The sequence below is a fragment of the Somniosus microcephalus genome, chromosome 3 (genome assembly GCF_052327205.1).
Source record: "Somniosus microcephalus isolate GS21.2 chromosome 3, FLI_Smic_1.0, whole genome shotgun sequence".
In the NCBI taxonomy this organism is placed as follows: domain Eukaryota; kingdom Metazoa; phylum Chordata; class Chondrichthyes; order Squaliformes; family Somniosidae; genus Somniosus; species Somniosus microcephalus.
In genome coordinates, this window is record NC_140989.1 from 250,706,532 (window position 1) to 250,727,010 (window position 20,479).

The following is a 20,479-nucleotide window of genomic DNA, read 5'->3' on the forward strand; positions in this document are numbered from 1 at the left end:
CGTTTGGGTGGTTGAGCGACTACGATAGGGTGGTCCAGGTCCAGGTGAGCCGGCTTCAAGCGGTCCACCGAGATGTGATCCAGTTTCCCTCCGACGTCGACCAAAAAGGATTTATCACCCGGTTCGATGACGCGGAAAGGACCAGTGTAAGGAGGCTTGAGCGGATCCCGGTGAGCGTCGTGTCGGATGAAGACATACTCCGCAGTCTTCAGTCCCGGTGGCACGTAGGAGGTCTGCAAACCGTGATTAGACGTAGGTATCGGGGCAAAGCATCTGGCCACTTCTTGGTGGCGAACGAGTTGCCGGGAGGCGGACCATGGCTCTGTGGGCGAAGGGAGGAAATCTCCTGGTACCTGGAGCGGCTGGCCATAGACTAGTTCAGCTGAAGACGATTGTAGGTCATCTTTGGGCGCTGTACGGAGACCCAGCAGGACCCATGGGAGTCTGTCCACCCATCCTGCGCCTTGAAGACTGGCCCGAAGAGAGGCTTTAAGCGACCTGTGGAATCGCTCGCAAAGGCCGTTTGCCTGCGGATGATAGGTCGTGGTGCGATGAAGCTTGGTACCGAGCTCCTGAGCCACAGCATTCCAAAGATCCGAGGAAAACTGTGGCCCGCGGTCAGAAGAGATGTCCGCCGGTACTCCGAAACGGGCGACCCAACAGGAGATGAAAGCTCTAGCGACGTCCACTGACGTGGTGGAAACCAAAGGAATTGCCTCTGGCCGCCTAGTGGTGCGGTCCACTGTGGTAAGGAGATGAGTATAACCCCGAGAAGGCGGAAGCGGCCCCACGAGGTCCACATGCACGTGGTGGAAACGATGCTCCGGAACAGTAAATGCAGCTACTGGAGCCTTGACATGATGCTGGACTTTGGCCTTCTGGCATACGACGCAAGTATTAGCCCAGTCACGGACATCGATGTGCATCCCCTTCCAGACAAACTTGGCTGACATGAGTCGTTGCGAAGCCTTCATCCCTGGGTGCGACAACCCGTGTATGGCATCAGAAACCCTCCGGCGCCATGCGACTGGCACTATGGGACGAGGAACTCCCATGGAAACGTCGCAAAGGAGCGTGACACCTGCGTCCTGGAAGACGACGTCGGTCGCTTGGAAGCTGGAGGGAACGGTTCGATATGATTGGACCTCCGAATCCGAAACCTGATCTTTCGCCATGAGGGCGTAGTCGATCCCCAGGTGCACCGCGTGGACCGTCGCACAGGAGAGGCAATCTGCCACCAGGTTGTCCTTACCAGACACATGTTGAATGTCCGTAGTAAATTCGGAAATGAATGTCAAGTGACGTTGTTGACGAGCGAACCACGGTTCGGTGGTCTTGGCCATGGCGAACATAAGGGGTTTGTGGTCGACAAAAGCCGTGAAGGGGCACCCCTCCAATAAAAACCGGAAATGGCGAATGGCGAGGAAAAGGGCCAGTAGTTCCCTATCGAAGGTGCTGTACTTTTTTTCATTTGTTCGCAATTGACGGCTGAAAAACGCCAGCGGTTGCCACGTGCCTTGACCCATTGCTCTTGCACCGCACCGATGGTGTAGTCTGACGTGTTGGTGGTAAGGGCGATAGTAGCACCTGGAAGTGGGTGTGCCAGCATGGTTGCGTTGGCCAAAGCGTTCTTGGTGTCACCGAATGCCTGGATCATTTCAGCTGTCCAGCTGATTGGGTCTTTACTGGACTTGCCCTTGAGGGCCCCGAAGAAGGGTTGCATGAGTTGAGCCGCCTTGGGGATGAAACGGTGGTAGAAGTTGACCATCCCCAGGAACTCCTGCAAGGCCTTGACTGTCGACGGCCGTGGGAAAGAAGTAACCGCCTCAACCTTCATCACCAAAGGTACGGCGCCGTCCGATGTTATGCGGTGTCCCAGGAAGTCGATTTGTCGCAGGCCGAACTGGCACTTGGCAGGGTTGATGATTAAACCGCGTTGGCTGAGGCGCGTAAAGAGGGAATGCAAATGGGAGATGTGCTCCTCCTTGCTGGCACTGGCGATGAGTATGTCGTCAAGGTAGATGAAAAGGAAACGCAGGTCCCGAAGAACGGAGTCCATTAAACGCTGGAACGCCTGTGCTGCGTTGTTTAAGCCAAACAGCATCCGCAGGAACTCAGAGGCCAAAAGGGGCGATGACAGCGGTTTTCGGGATGTCTTGTGGGTGCACTGGAACCTGGTGATATCCACGGACGAGGTCGACTTTAGAGAAGATAGTATTGCCCGCCAAGTGGACCGAGAAGTCCTGGATATGCGGGATCGAGTACCGATCCGGAGTGGTGGCGTCGTTGAGGCGTCGGTAGTCACCGCATGGCCGCCAGCCGCTGCCTGGTTTCGGCACGATGTGGAGAGGCGAAGACCAGGGACTGTTCGATCGCCTAATGATGCCGAGCCGCTCCATTGTGGCGAACTCCGCCTTCGCAGCTGCAAGCTTGCCGGGTTCGAGCCTTCTAGCCCGCGCATAAACCGGGGAGCCAGTAGTGGTGATGTGATGTTCAACACCATGTTTCATCGCTGAAGAGGAGAAGGTGGGCCTTGTCAGCTCCGGAAACACCCCGAGGAGCCGCATGAAGTCATCTGGAGGAGGAAAAGCACAGGCAATGGAACGCGCCATGGAGGTACCGTGGAAGCACGGGATCGAGTGGAAGGTGGCCGCATTGATCAGCCGGCGGTGTCGGACATCGACTAGCAGGCTGTTGGCACACAGAAAATCTGCCCCTAGGATAGGCTGCGAGACTGTAGCCATGACAAAATCCCAAAAGAAGCGCTGACCGCCGAAACAGACTTCGACCTGCCGCTTCTGGAACGTTCGAATAGCTGCGCCATTAGCCGCTACGAGGGAAAAACCGAGGTTCCCAGTCTGCGTGTCGAGCTTCGACGCAGGTAGAATGCTACACTGCGCCCCGGTGTCACAATAGGAAACGGCGGCCCGAGAGGGAATCGGTGATATAGAGGAGTTTCCCCGTAGAACCGACAGCCATCACCACCGTGGAACGCCCGTTAGATTTGGTCATCAGTCACCAGGGACGCCGCCTGCGCCTTTTTTTTGCGAAAAACTGCAGGGGGAACGGCAGCATCGTGCTTTCGCGCCAAACCGGGTGTGGTAGGAGCACCAGCCCGCTGTAGGAGAAGCCGGGACCGCGTCTGTGGGGGGTGGGCGCCTCGTGGCCGCACAACACTGCTGGGTAACCGTGAAAATCTTATCGGCTTTGGCCGCAAGCTTGGCGCAGTCAGTAATGTTGGAGCTGGCCAGGGCAGCCTGAACCTGTTCAGGCAGTTGGTAGAGGAAAAGCTCCCGGAAGGTTCAGCACCCAAGAGCGTGAGCATTTGGCTCATGAGGTCGGACGGTTTGGAGTCCCCGAGGCCGGGCAGTGTGATGAGCCGGCGAGCACGCTCCGACTTTGTTAGCCCGAAAACCTGAAGGAACTGCGCCTTAACTGCATCATACTTGCTGTCAGTAGGAGGACTACCGATGAGGCTGATGATCCGGGATGCAGTTGCGCTGCCGAGGGCGGAGACCACGTAATAATAACAGGTCTGATCTGCATTGATGTTCCGAATGGCGAACTGGGCTTCAGCCTGGATGAACCAGGCGTCTGGTTGTTGCTCCCAGAACTGTGGCAGTTTCAGCGTGACGGCGTTCGTGTCCATGTCGAATCTTCCACGAAAATTGTTCGTAGAAGTATGGGTCACCAATGTAGGAACGGAGGTTCCTATCAAAAAGACTGAGTTCGACTCAGGTAATTAAATTCATGAACTTTAATGAAAACAAATGAGTTTAAACTGGAAACTGCTAGGACACATCAATAACAGGTCTATTCTCCTTGAGGGCTCCACGAGGACTGATCCCCCTGATCAGGAGAGTGACGTCATCACGTTCTTCCTGCCGTTGGGGCATCACGTGACTGACTGCATGACGTCATCACGTGCTGTAAAGGTAACTGGCATTGTACAGTCAAACAGTGTAATTAAAGGTACAGGCACAGACAGTAACTACATTGCTGTTAAAGGAATTATGTACAACCGCTCTGAGTCCTTTGGTGGCTCCACCACACTGTAATGATTAGCCAGCAAACAAAAGAGAGTTTTTAAAATAGTGTGTGGCCAGGACTATGCCCTCTTAAAAGTACCACTGACTAGTTACAGCAGTAGCAGTATTTCTTTTTAACCATTTCTTTCCATGTTCTTTCAGGAGTTTGAGGTGATGGCGCAAATTAAAGTGTTGCAGTCTGCTTGTAACAACTACTGCATCAGCCTGGACCAGAGGTTTCTCAAATGGTTCCGCAGTCAGCAATACTTGACTGATGACGAAAGGTACGAAACATTGCGAGAATGTGCAGATCAAACCATTATGGACTGCATGTGTAATCTTGTATGATTTTTTAATAGCTGTTCAACATTTGTGAGCCAGCCAGTTCATTTACTCTCTTCCTCTCGCTGGTTTCAAATAATTTTTGTGATGGAAACTGACTTAGCAAGTAAGTGCGAGCTACCCAAAGAATAACAGTGCTATAAAAAATGTGTTTTATTAGTATATAGTAACACACCTTATTCAGTCAACAATTACAGGAAAAATAGAGAGACTTGATGGGCGACCAATACAGCGACCCCATTTTGACAACCTGGCCAAGAGTTTCCGCTTTAGGCACAATCAGTGATCCGGACGTAAATTGCGCTACTTTTGAGAAGTGTTTTATTTTCCCCTCAATTTTTCGCTTAAAAACACATTTGCATATTGCCAAACGTAAAATCTGCCATGAACCAGTGCACTTGAGCAGCGTTTTAGAAAGTAACTATTTAAAAAAAAAAAAAAGTGTTTGCATCAAAAAATGTTCCTTGATTTAGTGGTAACCTGGTGCAGTTTTATTAATACAGCCGAAAATGGGGTTATCGCAAGTATTTTTAATCGGTGTCTAGTCCACCACTTGTGAGTAACCAGATTTTAAATAACTGAAAATGACTCTAATAAAACTATACAGAACCATATACTGGTTAAATTGGTGTACAGTAAATTAAAAACATTTTTTAAAAGGTGCCTGTTTGTGTCCTTGCGCCTAAAAAAAAATTAATTTTAAGAGCCTCCTCAAAGGGTAGCAAATGGGCGCGGTTAGCAGAAATTGTGGATGGGTTCAGCTTCTAGTGCTATTTTTATTTTTATTTTTTTATTTTTTTTTAACTAGCGGAAAAGATCGCAGAGACTCGATTTGCACAGAACGCAAGTTGCGCTTGAAATTCAGTGATCTGTTGGGCTGGTTTGGCCAATTTTTGGTGAATTATGCTGAAAAACCAGCACAACATAAACTCCTGCTCCCCCTCCTGTGTTTTGTCTTCTCTCTTCACCGCTGGTCAACAGGACCTGCTCTCTCATCTTGGTGTCGTTAGAGCTCGCACATGGAGTGTTCGCCACCTGAGGTGACTGATCCTCCACTTTCATTCCTTGCGAGGTGTCCATTGTCAGCTGTGTGCATTCTCATAGTAACGCAGATGAGGCCACGCGCTCGTTGTGGGTGTGAATCTGCATCTTATTCCATCCCTCTAAGCCCTGGAAGTTCGACTTCCTATACTAGCCAGTTCACTTTCTACGCGCCCAGTACTGTTCATTTTCCAAGTACAGGTTGGACCATTTTATTCCCCCTCAGAGTGTCCTGCAAAAACAATGGATAATGGCAGCTCTCCTCTGAGAATGTCTGGCACCATGGAGTTATATACTTCTCTCTCTGCTTTTCACACAGCAGAAAAGATTGTGGCTCCAGTAGTAAGAACCATTCTGGTTGTTGCCCCTGTCGATCATTAATCAAAGTAATGAGCGGTGTTCTCTTGCCTGAGAAATAAGTGCCTTTCCGAAGTGAAATAATCATTCATGCAAATTCTCAAATTTTCAAAGTTCTCCAAAATGACAAGAGCATTAAACAAGGACCTCCGTTCACTTGTCTGAAACGTGTGTTTATCTGCCATCCTGCAGCTATAATATATCCTGTGAAATAGAGTCAGCCATCGATACCAGTCCCACATCGCCAAAACCCAGGAAGAGTATGGTCAAGCGCCTCAGTCTGTAAGTGTAACATAATAAGCAGAGGAGACATCTCATCTAGTTACTTCAGAGGGCAGCATCCTTCATTATAGGGATCAGTGGACAGACATCATGTACAGCAGCTTCACCATGAATGGAGCCTTTTGATGTGTAGTCCTTAATGCTTTACTGGAGTGTAAAAACTTGATTGATACAGTTCGAGTAATTTAAGATGTGATGTGGTAAATGTAACATAGTTGAGAGGAACAGATGACTTTGGACCCAGAGCTCTCCACCACTAGGATTTTCCTCGCCTCATGTCTGGGTCTGTTCTCGACTAATTGATAGAAATTGATTGCTACAATTAGTCAACAACTCCACTATCATTGTATCATGTGACTTCCAGGATGGCAGAAGGCGAACTAGATGAACCTTGGTCTTTTTTCGTGTAGCAATTCCTATGAATTGTCCCTCTCCCAGTATCCACTGATTGCAGCTTATGCAACATGGCTAGATTTCATCTTTTCAAATTTGCATTTACAAGAGGGAGAACAAAAAAGGATTAAAATGAAAGGACTTTGCACATAGCTGTGAGCCTACATAATGGAACCTGAAGTGGTTCAAATATTTTAATGAAAATCAAATTTACATTCCACTTTTTTCTGAAGATTTTTCTGGTTTCATGTGGGTCAGCAAACAGCAGAAAAAAATCCTCTATCTTGCTACTTTATCTTTAGTCATTCATTGTTTGAAGCTCCAGTACTGTACTCAGATATGCTCCTATGTACAAGTTAATATAGTAACACTGTGTGTGTGATTTTTTTCCTGAGGCTGAGATACCATTTTTTTTCTGTCCCATGAACAAGGGCTGAACCAGCCAAGGGATTTCCCCATGTAGAGGGTCAGTCGGAGGGAGAGTAGTTACCCATGCTGTGTTAATGTATCTTGCAGAGGCATTGGCTCTAGTGCGGCATGTCTTACTTCGCCATAATAGTATAAAGAAACCAAGGGGGACAAAGACTTTAATCACTGCTTGGTATATCTTCTCTCTCTATGACCATTATGGGTTTTATGTGCATGTATGTTATATGGCTTAATTTTTGTCACTCTCTAACGGCCACAATGAGCGCTCCAGTGTATTTGATTCTGCAATGCGGGATGGCAAACTATCCGCTCTTGCTCCCCTGTGCCATTTAATGCTTAATATGTCAACACCAGGGATTTGAAGTGCTAAATTATCACTGTTTGCATCAAGCCATCTGTGCCAAACAATTGGTTTTTTATTGATGCTTATTTCCATAGATCAAGCTGCAGGGAATGGAAAGTTTGAGTAGCCAGTGGAGCGTTATTCCCACTGTGCTGTGGCTCCTTAAAGCCATTTATTAATTGATGCTCTACTTTATTTCAAGTGACTATTCAAAAGTCACGAGCTATTTTTGGCTGCTGCTGTTCTATAACTAATGACTGGTACTGTACATTCCCCACTACATTTTCCGATGGTTTTGCCCAACAGCGTTAATTGTCCCCGTCACCTAGCACATTCAAAATAGTCTATTGGGATGGTTAGATTTGCATGTCGAGTCATGAGAAGATTTGTCACCAAGTTGCTGCCAGGTTAAGTTATTGGGGGTTTCAGTGTTTTTCCATTACAAGTGGTACTTTAGCTTCTTTATTATATTTGTGTGTCTCTCTTTTTCCTGCCTCATCTTGCTACAAATAGAACATGATATTTAATACAACGATTCCATGTTTGGTATATAATGGGTAGACTACATTTACTCCTATTAAAATGGTTAATTGCATGGGATAATTAGCTTATGTTAGCCTGGGCACAATGGTCGCAGTCCCACTCTCCAGGACTTGAGCATATAATCTAGGCTGGCAGCTTAGTGCAGTACTGAGGGAGTGCTGTGCCGTCAGAGGTGCCGTCTTTCAGATGCGATGTTAAGCCAAGGGTCCTGTGTGCCCCCTCAGACGGACGTGTAAAATTCCACAGCGCTATTCGGTGAGAACTCACCAACTACTCTTTGGCGTTCTGGCCAACATTAATTGCTCCACCAGCAACACTAAAGCAGAGGGATTGTGTTATTTATTTAATTGCTGTTTGTGGGACCTTGCTTGTGCACAAATTGACTGCCGCGTTTCCTACAGTGCAACAGCCACTACACAGCAAAAATACTGCAATGGCTGTAAAGTGCTTTGGAGCATCCTAAGGTTGTGAACAGTGCTATATAAATGCAAATTATTTTTTTCTTTTTGTCCTATTAACTTTTCATCAATCTGTACGTGAAGTCCGTTCCAATATTTATGCTGACAACTCCAGCTTACTCCTCAATTCCATGACTCCCACTGCTTGTCTGACATCAAGTCACCAGTACTGGGACATGAGAGAGCTGTTCCATTGGGACGGACTTCACTTGGCCAGTGCTGGGACTAGAATCCTTGCGAATCGAATAACTAGGGCTGTAGAGAGGGCTTTAAACTAATTAGTGGGGGGGAGGTTTCAAGAGAGCAAAAAAATAAAAATGTCAGCGGAGAAGGCAATAGAGCAAGGTAGCAGTAGGGGAATTAAAAACCAGAGCATGTCAGGAAGGGACAGAATGTATAAAGATAAAGGTAAAGTAGTAAAGGGGGTAAAAGCAGGAATAAATTGTCACAAAACATATTTAAAAGTTCTTTATCTGAATGCACGCAGCATTCGTAACAAAATAGACGAGTTGACGGTACAAATAACAGAAACATGGCTGCATGGTGACCATGACTGGGAACTAAACATCCAGGGGTATTTGACAATTAGGAAGGACAGACAGGAAGGAAAGGGTGGTGGGGTGGCTATGTTAATAAAGGATGGAATCACTGCAATAGTGAGAAATGATATTGGGTCAAAGGATCAGGATAGTGAAACAGTTTGGGTGGAGATAAGCAATAATAAGGGGAAAAAGTCACTAGTGGGCGTAGTCTATAGGCCTCCTAACAGTTGCAACTCTGTTGGTCGGAGTATAAATCAGGAAATAGTTGGGGCTTGTAATAAGGGAACAGCTATAATCATGGGGGATTTTAACTTTCATATTGACCGGAGAAATTAAATTGGGCAGGGCAGCCTTGAGGAAGAGTTCATAGGGTGCATTAGGGACGGGTTCCTTGAGCAGTATGTTACTGAACCAGCCAGGGGGCAGGCAATCTTGGATCTGGTCCTGTGTAATGAGAGAGGATTAATAAAAAATGTCCTAGTAAAGGATCCCCTTGGAATGAGTGACCATAACATGGTTGAATTCCAAATTCAGTTGGAGGGTGAGAGAGTTGGATCTCAAACCAGCGTACTAAGCTTAAATAAAGGAGACTATGAAGGTATGAGAGCAGAGTTGACTAAAGTGGACTGGGAAAATAGATTAAGGTGTAAGACGGTACAGGAGCAGTGGTGTACATTCAAGGAGATATTTCACAACTTTCAAGAAAAATATATTCCACTGAGGAAAAAGGGGCGTAAAAGAAAAGACAGCCATCCGTGGCTAAGTAAAGAAATTAAGGATAGTATCCGACTGAAAACAAGGGCATATAAAGTAGCCAAATCTAGTGGGAGGATAGAAGATTGGGAAGCATTTAAAAGCCAGCAAAGAATAACTAAAAGATTAATTAAGAAAGGGAAGATAGATTCTGAAAGTAAACTAGCAAAAAATATAAAAACAGATAGTAAGAGTTTCTACAGTTATATAAAAAGAAAAAGGGTGGCTAAAGTGAATGTTGGTCCCTTAGAGGATGAGACCGGGAAATTAGTGGTGGGGAACATGGAGATGGCAAAAACGCTGAACAAATATTTTGTATCAGTCTTTACAGTAGAGGACACTAAAAATATCCCAACACTGGACAAATAGGGGGCTATGGGGGGGGGAGGAGCTAAACACGATTAAAATCACGAATGAGGTGGTACTCGGTAAGATAATGGGACTAAAGGCGGATAAATCCCCTGGACCTGATGGCTTACATCCTAGGGTCTTGAGAGAAGTAGCGGTAGGGATTGTGGATGCATTAGTGGTAATTTTCCAAAACTCCCTGGATTCAAGAAAGGTCCCAGCAGATTGGAAAACTGCTAATGTAACTCCCTTATTTAAAAAGGGAAGTAGACAAAAGGCTGGAAACTATAGACCAGTTAGCCTAACATCTGTGGTTGGTAAAATGTTGGAGTCCATTATTAAGGAAGCAGTAACAGGACATTTGGATAAGCATAATTTAATCGGACAGAGTCAGCATGGTTTTATGAAGGGGAAGTCATGTTTGACAAATTTGCTCGAATTCTTTGAGGACGTAACAAACAGGGTGGATAAAGGGGAACCAGTGGATGTGGTGTATTTGGACTTCCAAAAGGCATTTGACAAGGTGCCACACAAAAGATTACTGCACAAGATAAAAAATCATGGGATTGGGGGTAAATTTACTGGCATGGGTGGAAGATTGGCTATCTAACAGAAAACAGAGAGTTGGGATAAATGGTTCATTCTCGGATTGGCAATCAGTGACTAGTGTTGTTCCGCAGGGGTCAGTGCTGGGACCCCAACTCTTTACAATCTATATTAACGATTTGGAGGAAGGGACCGAGTGCAACGTATCCAAGTTTGCTGACGATACAAAGATGGGAGGGAAAGCAGTGAGTGAGGAGGACATAAAAAACCTGCAAAAGGACATAGACAGGCTAAGTGAGTGGGCAGAAATTTGGCAGATGGAATATAATGTTGGAAAGTGTGAGGTTATGCACTTTGGCAGAAAAAAATCAAAGAGCAAGTTATTATTTAAATGGGAAGAAACTGCAAAGTGCTACAGTACAAAGGGATCGGGGGTCCTGGTGCATGAAACACAGAAGGTTAGTATGCAGGTACAGCAGGTGATCAGGAAGGCCAATGGAATCTTGGCTTTTATTGCAAGGGGGATGGAGTATAAAAGCAGGGAAGTCTTGCTTCAGTTATACAGGGTACTGGTGAGGCCACACCTGGAATACTGCGTACAGTTTTGGTTTCCATATTTAAGAAAAGATATACTTGCTCTCAAAGCAGTTCAGAGAAGGTTCACTCAGTTGATTCTGGAGATGAGGGGGTTGACTTATGAGGAAAGGTTGAGTAGGTTGGGCCTCTACTCATTGGAATTCAGAAGAATGAGAGGCGATCTTATCGAAACATACAAGATTGTGAGGGGGCTTGATCGGGTGGATGCGGTGAGGATGTTTCCACTGATGGGTGAGACTAGAAGTAGGGGGCATAATCTTAGAATAAGGGGCTGCCCTTTCAAAACTGAGATGAGGAGAAACTTCTTCACTCACAGGGTAGTGAATCTATGGAATTTGCTACCTCAGAGCTGTGGAAGCGGCGACATTAAATAAATTTAAAACGGAGATAGACAGTTTCCTAGCTGATAAGGGAATTAGGGGTTACGGGGAGCGGGCAGGGAAGTGGGCGTGAGTCTAGGTTCGGATCAGCCATGATCCTATTGAATAGCGGAGCAGGCCCGAGGGGCCGTATGGCCTACTCCTGCTCCTACTTCTTATGTTCTTATGTCCTATCTTTAACTCTACTAAAGATTAAATTCAGGGTTCACTAACTTTATCCTTTTATTAAAGTCTCACTCATTGTGTGCAGTTTCCTGTCCAGTAGCAGTGGTGTTAGTATTTTTTTTTTGCTTTTGCTTTGTTGCCCTTAATAAAAATTTATCTTTTAGGAAAATTGTGTGCACATCCAGGTGAGCTGGAAGGCAATGTTGGGAAGTTTCCCACTCTGAGCACCCAAGCCTAGTGTTTCCTGTTTATAATAAATGGGTTAATGGCTGGGTTAGAATAACACTTGCTAGAAAGTCTAGGCTCAAATGTCATTTGAATATACAAAACCAAAAGCCTGATGGAGTTTGTCCATCCGTCAGTGCTCTCTTTATCCATTAGACAGTGTAACCTCCTCCCCTGTTGCTAGTAATGTGAACTTGAGGTATTGGTGTCACTGTCAAGTGCTCCCAGGTCAGGTATAACATACCCAAGCTCATAGTATCTCACTCCAACAGTGTACATCAACTCTAATTTTTACAAAAATTCCCAACTGCACCAGATTTTGCATTTTTCACAACTGCTAACCTTCTGACCACTTGGAGTGAGGTTGTTGATTTTTTTGTGCTAATCTGTGATGTGGCCTTACATGCAGTAACACTTGGGTTACGGCTATAGTTAAATTTGTACATTTCATGTAGGAATCGTGCAGCTGACAGAAGAGACCCTTCTGGCTGGATGAAGCCAAGTCTGACACATGACTGAACACCTAATGCACCACCAGTTATAATGCAGTGGCATCTGGATATATTGTACTTTGATACATTGGTATACTGAGAGAGGTCCAAGATTCCCCATAGTCCATGTCCCTGGCATTTAATTACTTTGTGTTTTATTTAACTATATCAGAACAAACGCTTGATATATCCTTGGCCTATGTTCTGTCCAGTTCTATGCTCTTGGACAGAATCAGCATTGGTCTCCTGCCCCCTCAGATGTAGCATTTGCTACACATACAGTGTATTACCTGTATTTGTGAATGAAGCACATCAGTTCTGTGGTACTTTCCTAGACTGCTTCTAATGCTGCTCTTCTGGTTCTTATTTAGTGCAAGGTGAAAAAAAAATCAGCCTTATTTATACACTGGGTTCCTCCATTCAAATTCAGCGCCATTTCTACACTGCTAGATTTACGCAGGGTTCCTGTCTGAATTGGGCTGGCCCAATGGGATAGGGAAATCTTCTCGGTGCTGCTTTATCATTGGTGGGTTGGTGCTTTAATCCACTAGTGAGGGAGCAGTGCAGAGACCATACACTTCCTGCACCATCGGATTCGCCAAGTTCAAGTCGACAATCCCACTAGGTTTCAATCAGGAGCAGAAATCGAAGTCTCTGTACATTGAGACTCTACTGCCTTAACACAGACGGCTCTATACAAAAGTATTGCCACATTCAAAAATGCTGTTAACATAAAAATATAAAATAATTAGCGCCTCTAAAGAACCTTTTTTCAAATGCAATTCTTTGATACAGATATAAATAGGTCAATAAGTTGCATGTGCTTCAAATATATATTTCAAAAATTATTCATATATAGGACCACTGTTGAGGTATCCAACTACCAAGTTCAACCTGAATCAGCAATAAACTTTATGTGGAACGTAGCTACTTCTAATCGTCTTTCAATGTTTTTGCTGACAAATCCCTTTTCCCTCGCGCAGGCTATTTCTAGGGCCAGAAGTCATCACAAACAACACTCCAACAAAGAGTTGTGACCAGCCCAAATCCCCTCCGAGCGGGAGTTCCGGCGAGAGTATGGACTCGGTCAGCGTTTCATCGTCCGATTCCAACAACTCTGAAATCGAAGAGGCCTGCACAATGCCCACAGACACTCCAGAGGAACCGTCGAAGAAGGTGACTTAGAGGGGATTCACTGTGTAAAGCGTATTGACCTGGGAGGTTCGGGATCAACTCGTTCTATCCAGATACATTCTTCTTCTGTATTGTTGCAGTCAAAAGGATACGAGGTGTTTACAAAGGCTGTAGGCCACCATCAGATTCTAGAAAAAATACCATTAGTTCCATAGAGTGAAAACTGACTGTTTATGAAATACAAGCTTAGTTTATTTTTGTGTAGCTATTTTGTACAATTTTAATACGTAGGCAAAATATACAAAGGAAGCTTTGTGTGTTAAACATTTGATTATCACACGAATAACCAAGGTCCTTAATCTTGAGTTTAATGTTTTTAAAATCTTCTTTAAGGACTGCATGAAGTGCAAGCTGACTTCACATGGTTTACAGTAAATTTAACACACGGGCTGTGACTGTAGCAGATAAAAGTGCTTAGTCCACAAAAACTGTGCTTTGGGTCAAAATCTAGCAAACTGCTCTGCAAATCGCAACAAAGTAAAGCACCTCCCTGTACAGACACCAGGTTCCCTCTTGACTGCATGCTTTGTTGTTTTCTACTTGACCTTTAGTTGCTCAGCACGTACTCTGCAGAAGGACGTCGTTTCCTGGGAGGTTATCGGTGACCTGATATCATTGGTTTTAGTAGAAAGTGCTTATGACCCGCTCCCTGGAAACTTCAGTTTATTCTCAACAGTTCAGTTAGCCATTACTAAATTTTTACTTATGTGTTTGGGGTGTTTTTCTGTTTTAAAATCCCCACCCTATTTATGGATTCTCCTGTTTTTTTGGTCCTTTTCCCCTCTTCTGTGCCTTTACTGTCTCTTCATTGCTGAAGAACATAAGAGATAGGAGCTGGAGTAGGCCCTTCGAGCCTGCTCCGCCATTCAATGAGATCATGGCTGATCTTCTACCTCAACTCCACCTTCCTGCACTATCCCCATATTCCTTGGTTCCCTTAACATCCAAAATCTATCGATTTCTGCCTTGAATATACTCAATGACTGACTGAGCCTCCACAGCCCACTGGGATAGAGAATTCTAAAGGTTCACAACCTTCTGAGTGAAGAAATTTCTCCTCATCTCAGTCCTAAATGGCCGACCCCTTATTCTGAGAGTGACCCCTGGTTCTAAACTCCCCAGCCAGGGGAAACATCCTCCCTGCATCTACCCTGTCAAGCCCTGTAAGGATTTTATGTTTTCTGCTAAGAGCTGCATTAGTGACCTGGGGTGATTTTAGTTCCTAATTTCCTTATTTCTCTCTCTTTATGTTTTCTGCTAAGAGCTGCATTAGTGACCTGGGGTGATTTTAGTTCCTAATTTCCTTATTTCTCTCTCTCTCCCTCCCTCCTTCCTTCCTTCCTTCCTTCTCTTCCTTCCTCCCTCTCCCCCTCCCCCTCCCCCCAGCTCTCTGTCTCTCCCCCTCCCCCCAGCTCTCTGTCTCTCCCCCTCCCCCCCAGTCTCTCTCTCCCTCTCCCTCTCCCTCTCTCTCTCTCTCTCTCTCTCTCTCTCTCTCTCTCCCTCCCTCTCCCTCTCCCCCCGCTCGCCCTCCCCCGCCCGCTCGCTCGCTCTCCCCCTCCCCCGCCCGCTCGCTCGCTCTCCCCCTCCCTCCCGCGCTCGCTCGCTCTCCCCCGCCCGCTCGCTCTCCCCCTCCCCCGCCCGCTCGCTCTCCCCCTCCCCCGCCCGCTCGCTCTCCCCCTCCCCCGCCCGCTCGCTCTCCCCCTCCCCCGCCCGCTCGCTCTCCCCCTCCCCCGCCCGCTCGCTCTCCCCCTCCCCCGCCCGCTCGCTCTCCCCTCCCTCCCCCGCCCGCTCGCTCTCCCCTCCCTCCCCCGCCCGCTCGCTCTCCCCCGCTCGCTCTCCCCCTCCCCCCCGCTCGCTCTCCCTCCCCCTCCCGCTCGCTGTCCCTCCCCCTCCCGCTCGCTCTCGCTCCCCCTCCCCCCTGCTCGCTCTCGCCCCCCCCCCCCCGCTCGCTCCCTCTCCCCCTCCCCCCCCCCCGCTCGCTCGCTCTCTCTCCCCCTCTTTCCCCCCCCCCCCGCGCGCTCTCGCCCCCCTCCCCCGTGCTCTCTTTTTTGCATGCGCTCTCCACATGGCTTATTCAAGCACTCCACTAGCACAGGGTGTATTTTAATTTCAGCCAGTATAGGCAGATGCTCCAAGATTTCAGTGGGTGACCCCGTGAGGCAGCCAGGAGAAACATCTCCATGTAGGTATATGAGTGTTCAAGTACCGAGATCAGTTCAACTAAAATACCAAAGGGATTATTTGACACATGTTGTTAAAACATTAGCTCAAATGTTCAAGTGTATTGGCCGCGTTCAACTTGTGCACGCTGTGAACTAACAATCCAACATAATAAGTGATGTACTGTCAGTATTGGCTTAACAACTGGTGGACATTAGATGGTGGCATCATTTATCGGTGATAATTTTGGGTGGGGAGAGGGAGGGAGAAGAATGGAGGGAAATATTTCACAGTTTTGCTGCCATGGTATCATCCACCACTTCACCTCCTGGAGGCCAAGTTGTTGTGTCCACAATGGCTCCATTGTTTGGGGAGGGGGGTGGAGTGAGTTGCATGGTGCAATGGATGTAACTGGGAGGAAGGAATGATTCTGACATGTAATCATTGACACATTTAAAAAAATAAAAAATAAATTATTCTGCAGTCATCCGAATCTTTATCATCGAGTTCGTCCGTACACTCTGTGGACACCGCCTCCTCAGGAGTCTCATCCTTGACCAGTACTGTGTCTTCATCGCCATCATTCTCCCACAATCCTAAGCTCCACAAGCGCTCTATCTCAGTGACTTCCTGCAATTCACCATTAGCACTTCCTGTGTACAACCAGCAGAATGAAGACACCTGTATCATCCGGGTCAGCCTAGAGGATGACAATGGAAATCTATACAAAAGCATTTTGGTAAGTGCATGGATTGTTTCCATTGTTCACATTCATGCTGTATAATAATACTCATTTGCTTTCTCAGTATAGATGTAGCTGTAAAAGGCAAATGTTCCTCTTGCATTAAAAAAAAGACATCTGAGCCATTTGTTGCTATCTGGTCATATTCAAGATGGCTGTGTAGCTGCTATCAGTGCTACTTCATGATGCCTATTTTCCACATAGTCTACGCTGCAGATGTCTTTTCTGTCTCCTGAGTGTTTTGGCTGTCATTTCAACTTTCGTTCAGAATGCTGTAGAACTGTGTGTGAATTTTGGGGCCTAATAACTTTTTCTGATCTTATTCATTAAATGTACAGAACACAGTAAGGTGTGGCACTCTAATGCCCTTATCCAGGGAATGGGCTGATATCAATTCATTTGTGGTCTCTCCCTCCCACCCCCACAACATACTAAATTCCTGATTACAAAAATGCAGCAAGGAGGTACAGATTGGAGGCTGGGTCCATCAATTAGCAAGCCAATAACCACAGGCACTTCTGGCACCTCCTGGTAGCTAATTTGAGTAGTATTAGCAGCGACCTTGAACAGTTTTTCTTCCTTGGATCACGTGGAGTTTAAAAGGATGCAAGAAAGCAAATGAAAAATGGGGGGTGTTGAGAAAGACGCATCCCAAAATAAAATGATCACTTGATGACTGGTTCAAGAAAACCGCATCAAACCTAACCATTATTGACCATATGGTTAACACGCTGGCCGTATAACTTGGTGATCCTCTCGTGTATTTTAGGTTGGGGAAGAATAATAAAAACCTAAATAACAACAGAAAATGCTGGAAAAACTCAGCAGGCCAGGCAACATCTGTGGAGAGAGAAAGAGTCAACGTTTCAGGTCGAAACCCTTCATCAGGACTCCTGTAAAAACCTGTCTGATTGTGGTTTCCAAGTAACACTGTGTGATGTGTGGAAATCTGCTTCTCATACTTGAGTGTTATAACTTAAAACAACCTCTGGATGAGTTCTGGCAAATAAAAGAAATATTTGTTACCTAAATTTTAGCTTTACCAGTGTGATGAAATATACCATTCATCAGGCACTCTGTATTCTCTGTGTTTGATTGTGACTGTGACAAGCAGGGGAGTTTAGTTTCAGTTTCATTTCCTTACCTGTATTGTATTGTGTGTAGGGCTCCGCCCATACCTGGCCCCTACTTAAGCAGGCCCCAGCATGTCTCACAGGCAGTACAGCAGATCTCTGGATGAGAGACACTTCTCCACTGTGTATTACTTTCTGAGTTAATAAAAGCCTTGCTTTGCTCCGTTAATGTTGAGTCTTGGATTCGTTGAGGCACATCAACCAGGTCAAGCCATCATTCAGGCTGTTGTGCATCAGCCACGGTTTGATGATCACAAATTGACACCACTGTCAGTCAATGAGTTGGAGATGGGACGGGACTTGCAGCAAACAATATATTTTACAGCAAACCGAGTACCTGCGAACTACAGCAAACTGAACTGACCAAAGCTACAGCAGAGTCTCCTGATAAAAGCAGGATTATTTCTCCAGTATATCCAATGCAGGTGATTAATATATATCAAAAAGAGCAATGGTCCCTACACTGACCCCTGGGGAGCACATCTGGAAAAACAACCGTTCACCACTACTCTCTGCTTTCTGTCTCTTAACAAATTTGGTATCCATGCTGTCACTGCCCCTTCAATCCCATGGGATTCAATTTTTCTGCTAATCTATTATGTGATACTTTATCAAATGTCTTTTTGAAAGTCCGTATATACAACATCAACCGCGCTATCTTCAACCTCTCCAGTACTTAATCGAAGAAATCAATCAGTTTAGTCAAACATGATGGCCCGTATTTTCTGATGATGGGGGTGTACGCGCTGTGTACTCACCCGTAGGGACATCGGAAATGCCGGTATCAGGCATGCGAAGCGCATGCGCTGAAAACCGGCATTTCCGATCTGTCAAGAATGCTCTTGACAGATCCTCCACCTGCCCTGGAGAAGGGCCTCTGCGGGGGGGAGAGTTCCGCTTTCTGCAGAACCTCCACCCACAGATATCCCTTAGAAATCTTACGCCTGGTAAGGCCTGCTTTTACCAGCATAAGAGCTGAAAAAAGTTTTAAAAAAAAAAATAATAATAATAATAATAATTTTCAGTCATTTATAATTTTAAAAAACTTTTTTTTTAAAAAGCTAAGTTTATTTTTAGACTCGTAAAAATTAATTTTTTTTCAAAATGACATTTTTTAAAATATTGAATTTATTATAATTTTAACTCATTTTAAAAATGTGATGGTTTTTAAAAAATTTATTTAATGTTTTACTGTGTTTTTGGGGTGATCTCCATTCATATATTTGATTGGTCTATCTGTCAAAAGTATGAAGAGAGATTCCCTTCTCCTGTTGGCTGGCCTGGCCCACGTGATCCCAGGGATGCTTGCGAACCGCATGCGCCCCTGGGATACCTGGGCCCTGTGCATTTCGACTGTGGAGAAGCCCAGGAGAGGAAGTGTCTGGTCCTCGGGAGCCCTCAGGTAAGGGCGTAGATTTTTTTTCCGATAGGAGGCATCCGCACGCAGGAAGCCTCCCATCAAAAATGACGGGCCGATAGGTTTTTAACAAACCCATGCTGGTTGTCATTTATTAACCCATATGTTTCCAAGTGACAATTTTGTCTCTGATTATTGTCTTTCAAAGTTTCTACACCGCAGACATTAGGCTGACTGACCTGTACTTGCCGGTTTATACTACTCTGCTTTTTTGAACAGGGGTGTAACATTTTCAACCCTCCAGTCCTCTGGCACCTCTCCCATATCCAAGAGGATTGGAAGGTTGTGTGTGGCCAGTGCCTCCGCTGTTGCATTCTTACTTCCCTCAGCAACCAAATTGATTATTTCTCCAGCAAAATGCATTAAGTGGAGGATAGTGTCATAATACAAATTATGTGCATAAAAGCAGTCCAGTCACTTACAAAAGTGCAGTGTCCAAGCGTGATTGACTGGGGAATTACCCTGTCATCTCCATTCTGGTTAGTACTGTTGGGGAGGGTTTAAACTAGCTTGGCAGGGGGATGGGCACCAGCATATAGGAGTAGAAAAGAGGAATAAGGTGCATAAAAGAGTGAGTGTGTTGGATAGTACTAGAGAAGAAAGTAGTACTAGAGGCGGAAGTAGTACCATATTAGATAGGAGCAGACTAAGAAAGACTACAAAATATTCAAAAATGGATTTAGAATGCATGTACGTAAACACACAAAGTGTGGCGAATAAGGTTGGTGAGCTGCAAGCACAATTAGCTATGTGGCAATATGATGTTGCAATAACGGAAACGTGGCTTAAAAATGGTGCGGACTGGGCACTTAATATTCAAGGGTACAAGATGTTCAGAAAAGATGGGGAAGGGAAAAAAGGGAGGTGGGATGGCAGTGCTGATTAAGGAAGACATTGTAATGTTGGAAAAGGAGGATGTTCTTGAGGGGACAAGGACAGAATCCATTTGGTTAGACTTGAGTAAAAAGGGTATGATCACGCTATTGGCAGTATTCTATAGGCCTCCAAATAGTGAGCGGGAGGTAGAGGAGCAAATCTGCAGGGAAATGGCAGAGATATGCAAGAGCTATAGAGTGGTGATATTGGGGGACTTAATTACCCAAATATCGATTGAGATAATGCTAGGGTAAAGGGAAAGGAGGGGGAGGAATTTCTGAAATGTGTTCAGGAGAATTTCCTTGGCCCAACTAGGAAAGAGGCATTGCTGGATCTGGTGCTGGGGAATGAGGTGGGCCAGGTCGACCAAGTGTCTTTGGGAGAACACTTGGGTACGAGTGCTCATCGTATCATAAGATTTAGATTAGCAATGGAGAGGAGCAAGGAACAATCTAGAGTGGAACTTCTAAACTGAAATAGGGCTAACTTCAATGGGATGCGATAGGATCTAGCCAGGGTAAAATGGAACTAAAGACTGACAGGAAAAACTGTAATGGAACAATGGGTGATCTTTTAAGGAGATGTTCGAAGTACAGGCTAGGTACATTCCAACAAGAGGGAAGGGTAAGGGAACCAAAAGAAGGGCTCCTTGGATGATGAGGGAGATAGAGAAGATGATGAAACAAAAAAAGAG

At 45.7% G+C, this 20,479-nt stretch overlaps 1 protein-coding gene across 7 annotated transcripts in view; it reads left to right on the plus strand.

Moving 5' to 3' along the window:
* rgl1 (ral guanine nucleotide dissociation stimulator-like 1) overlaps positions 1-20,479 on the plus strand; it is a 428,494-nt gene that overhangs the window by 401,524 nt on the left and 6,491 nt on the right. For 6 of the 7 annotated variants that reach the window (XM_085982333.1, XM_085982334.1, XM_085982332.1 and 3 more), the window contains 4 exons: positions 4,191-4,312; positions 5,961-6,050; positions 13,247-13,439; positions 16,102-16,356. In XM_085982333.1, the coding sequence (XP_085838459.1) occupies positions 4,191-4,312; positions 5,961-6,050; positions 13,247-13,439; positions 16,102-16,356 (660 nt within the window). The remainder of the gene's footprint in view (positions 1-4,190; positions 4,313-5,960; positions 6,051-13,246; positions 13,440-16,101; positions 16,357-20,479) is intronic. The other variant, XM_085982335.1, reaches the window with a different exon arrangement.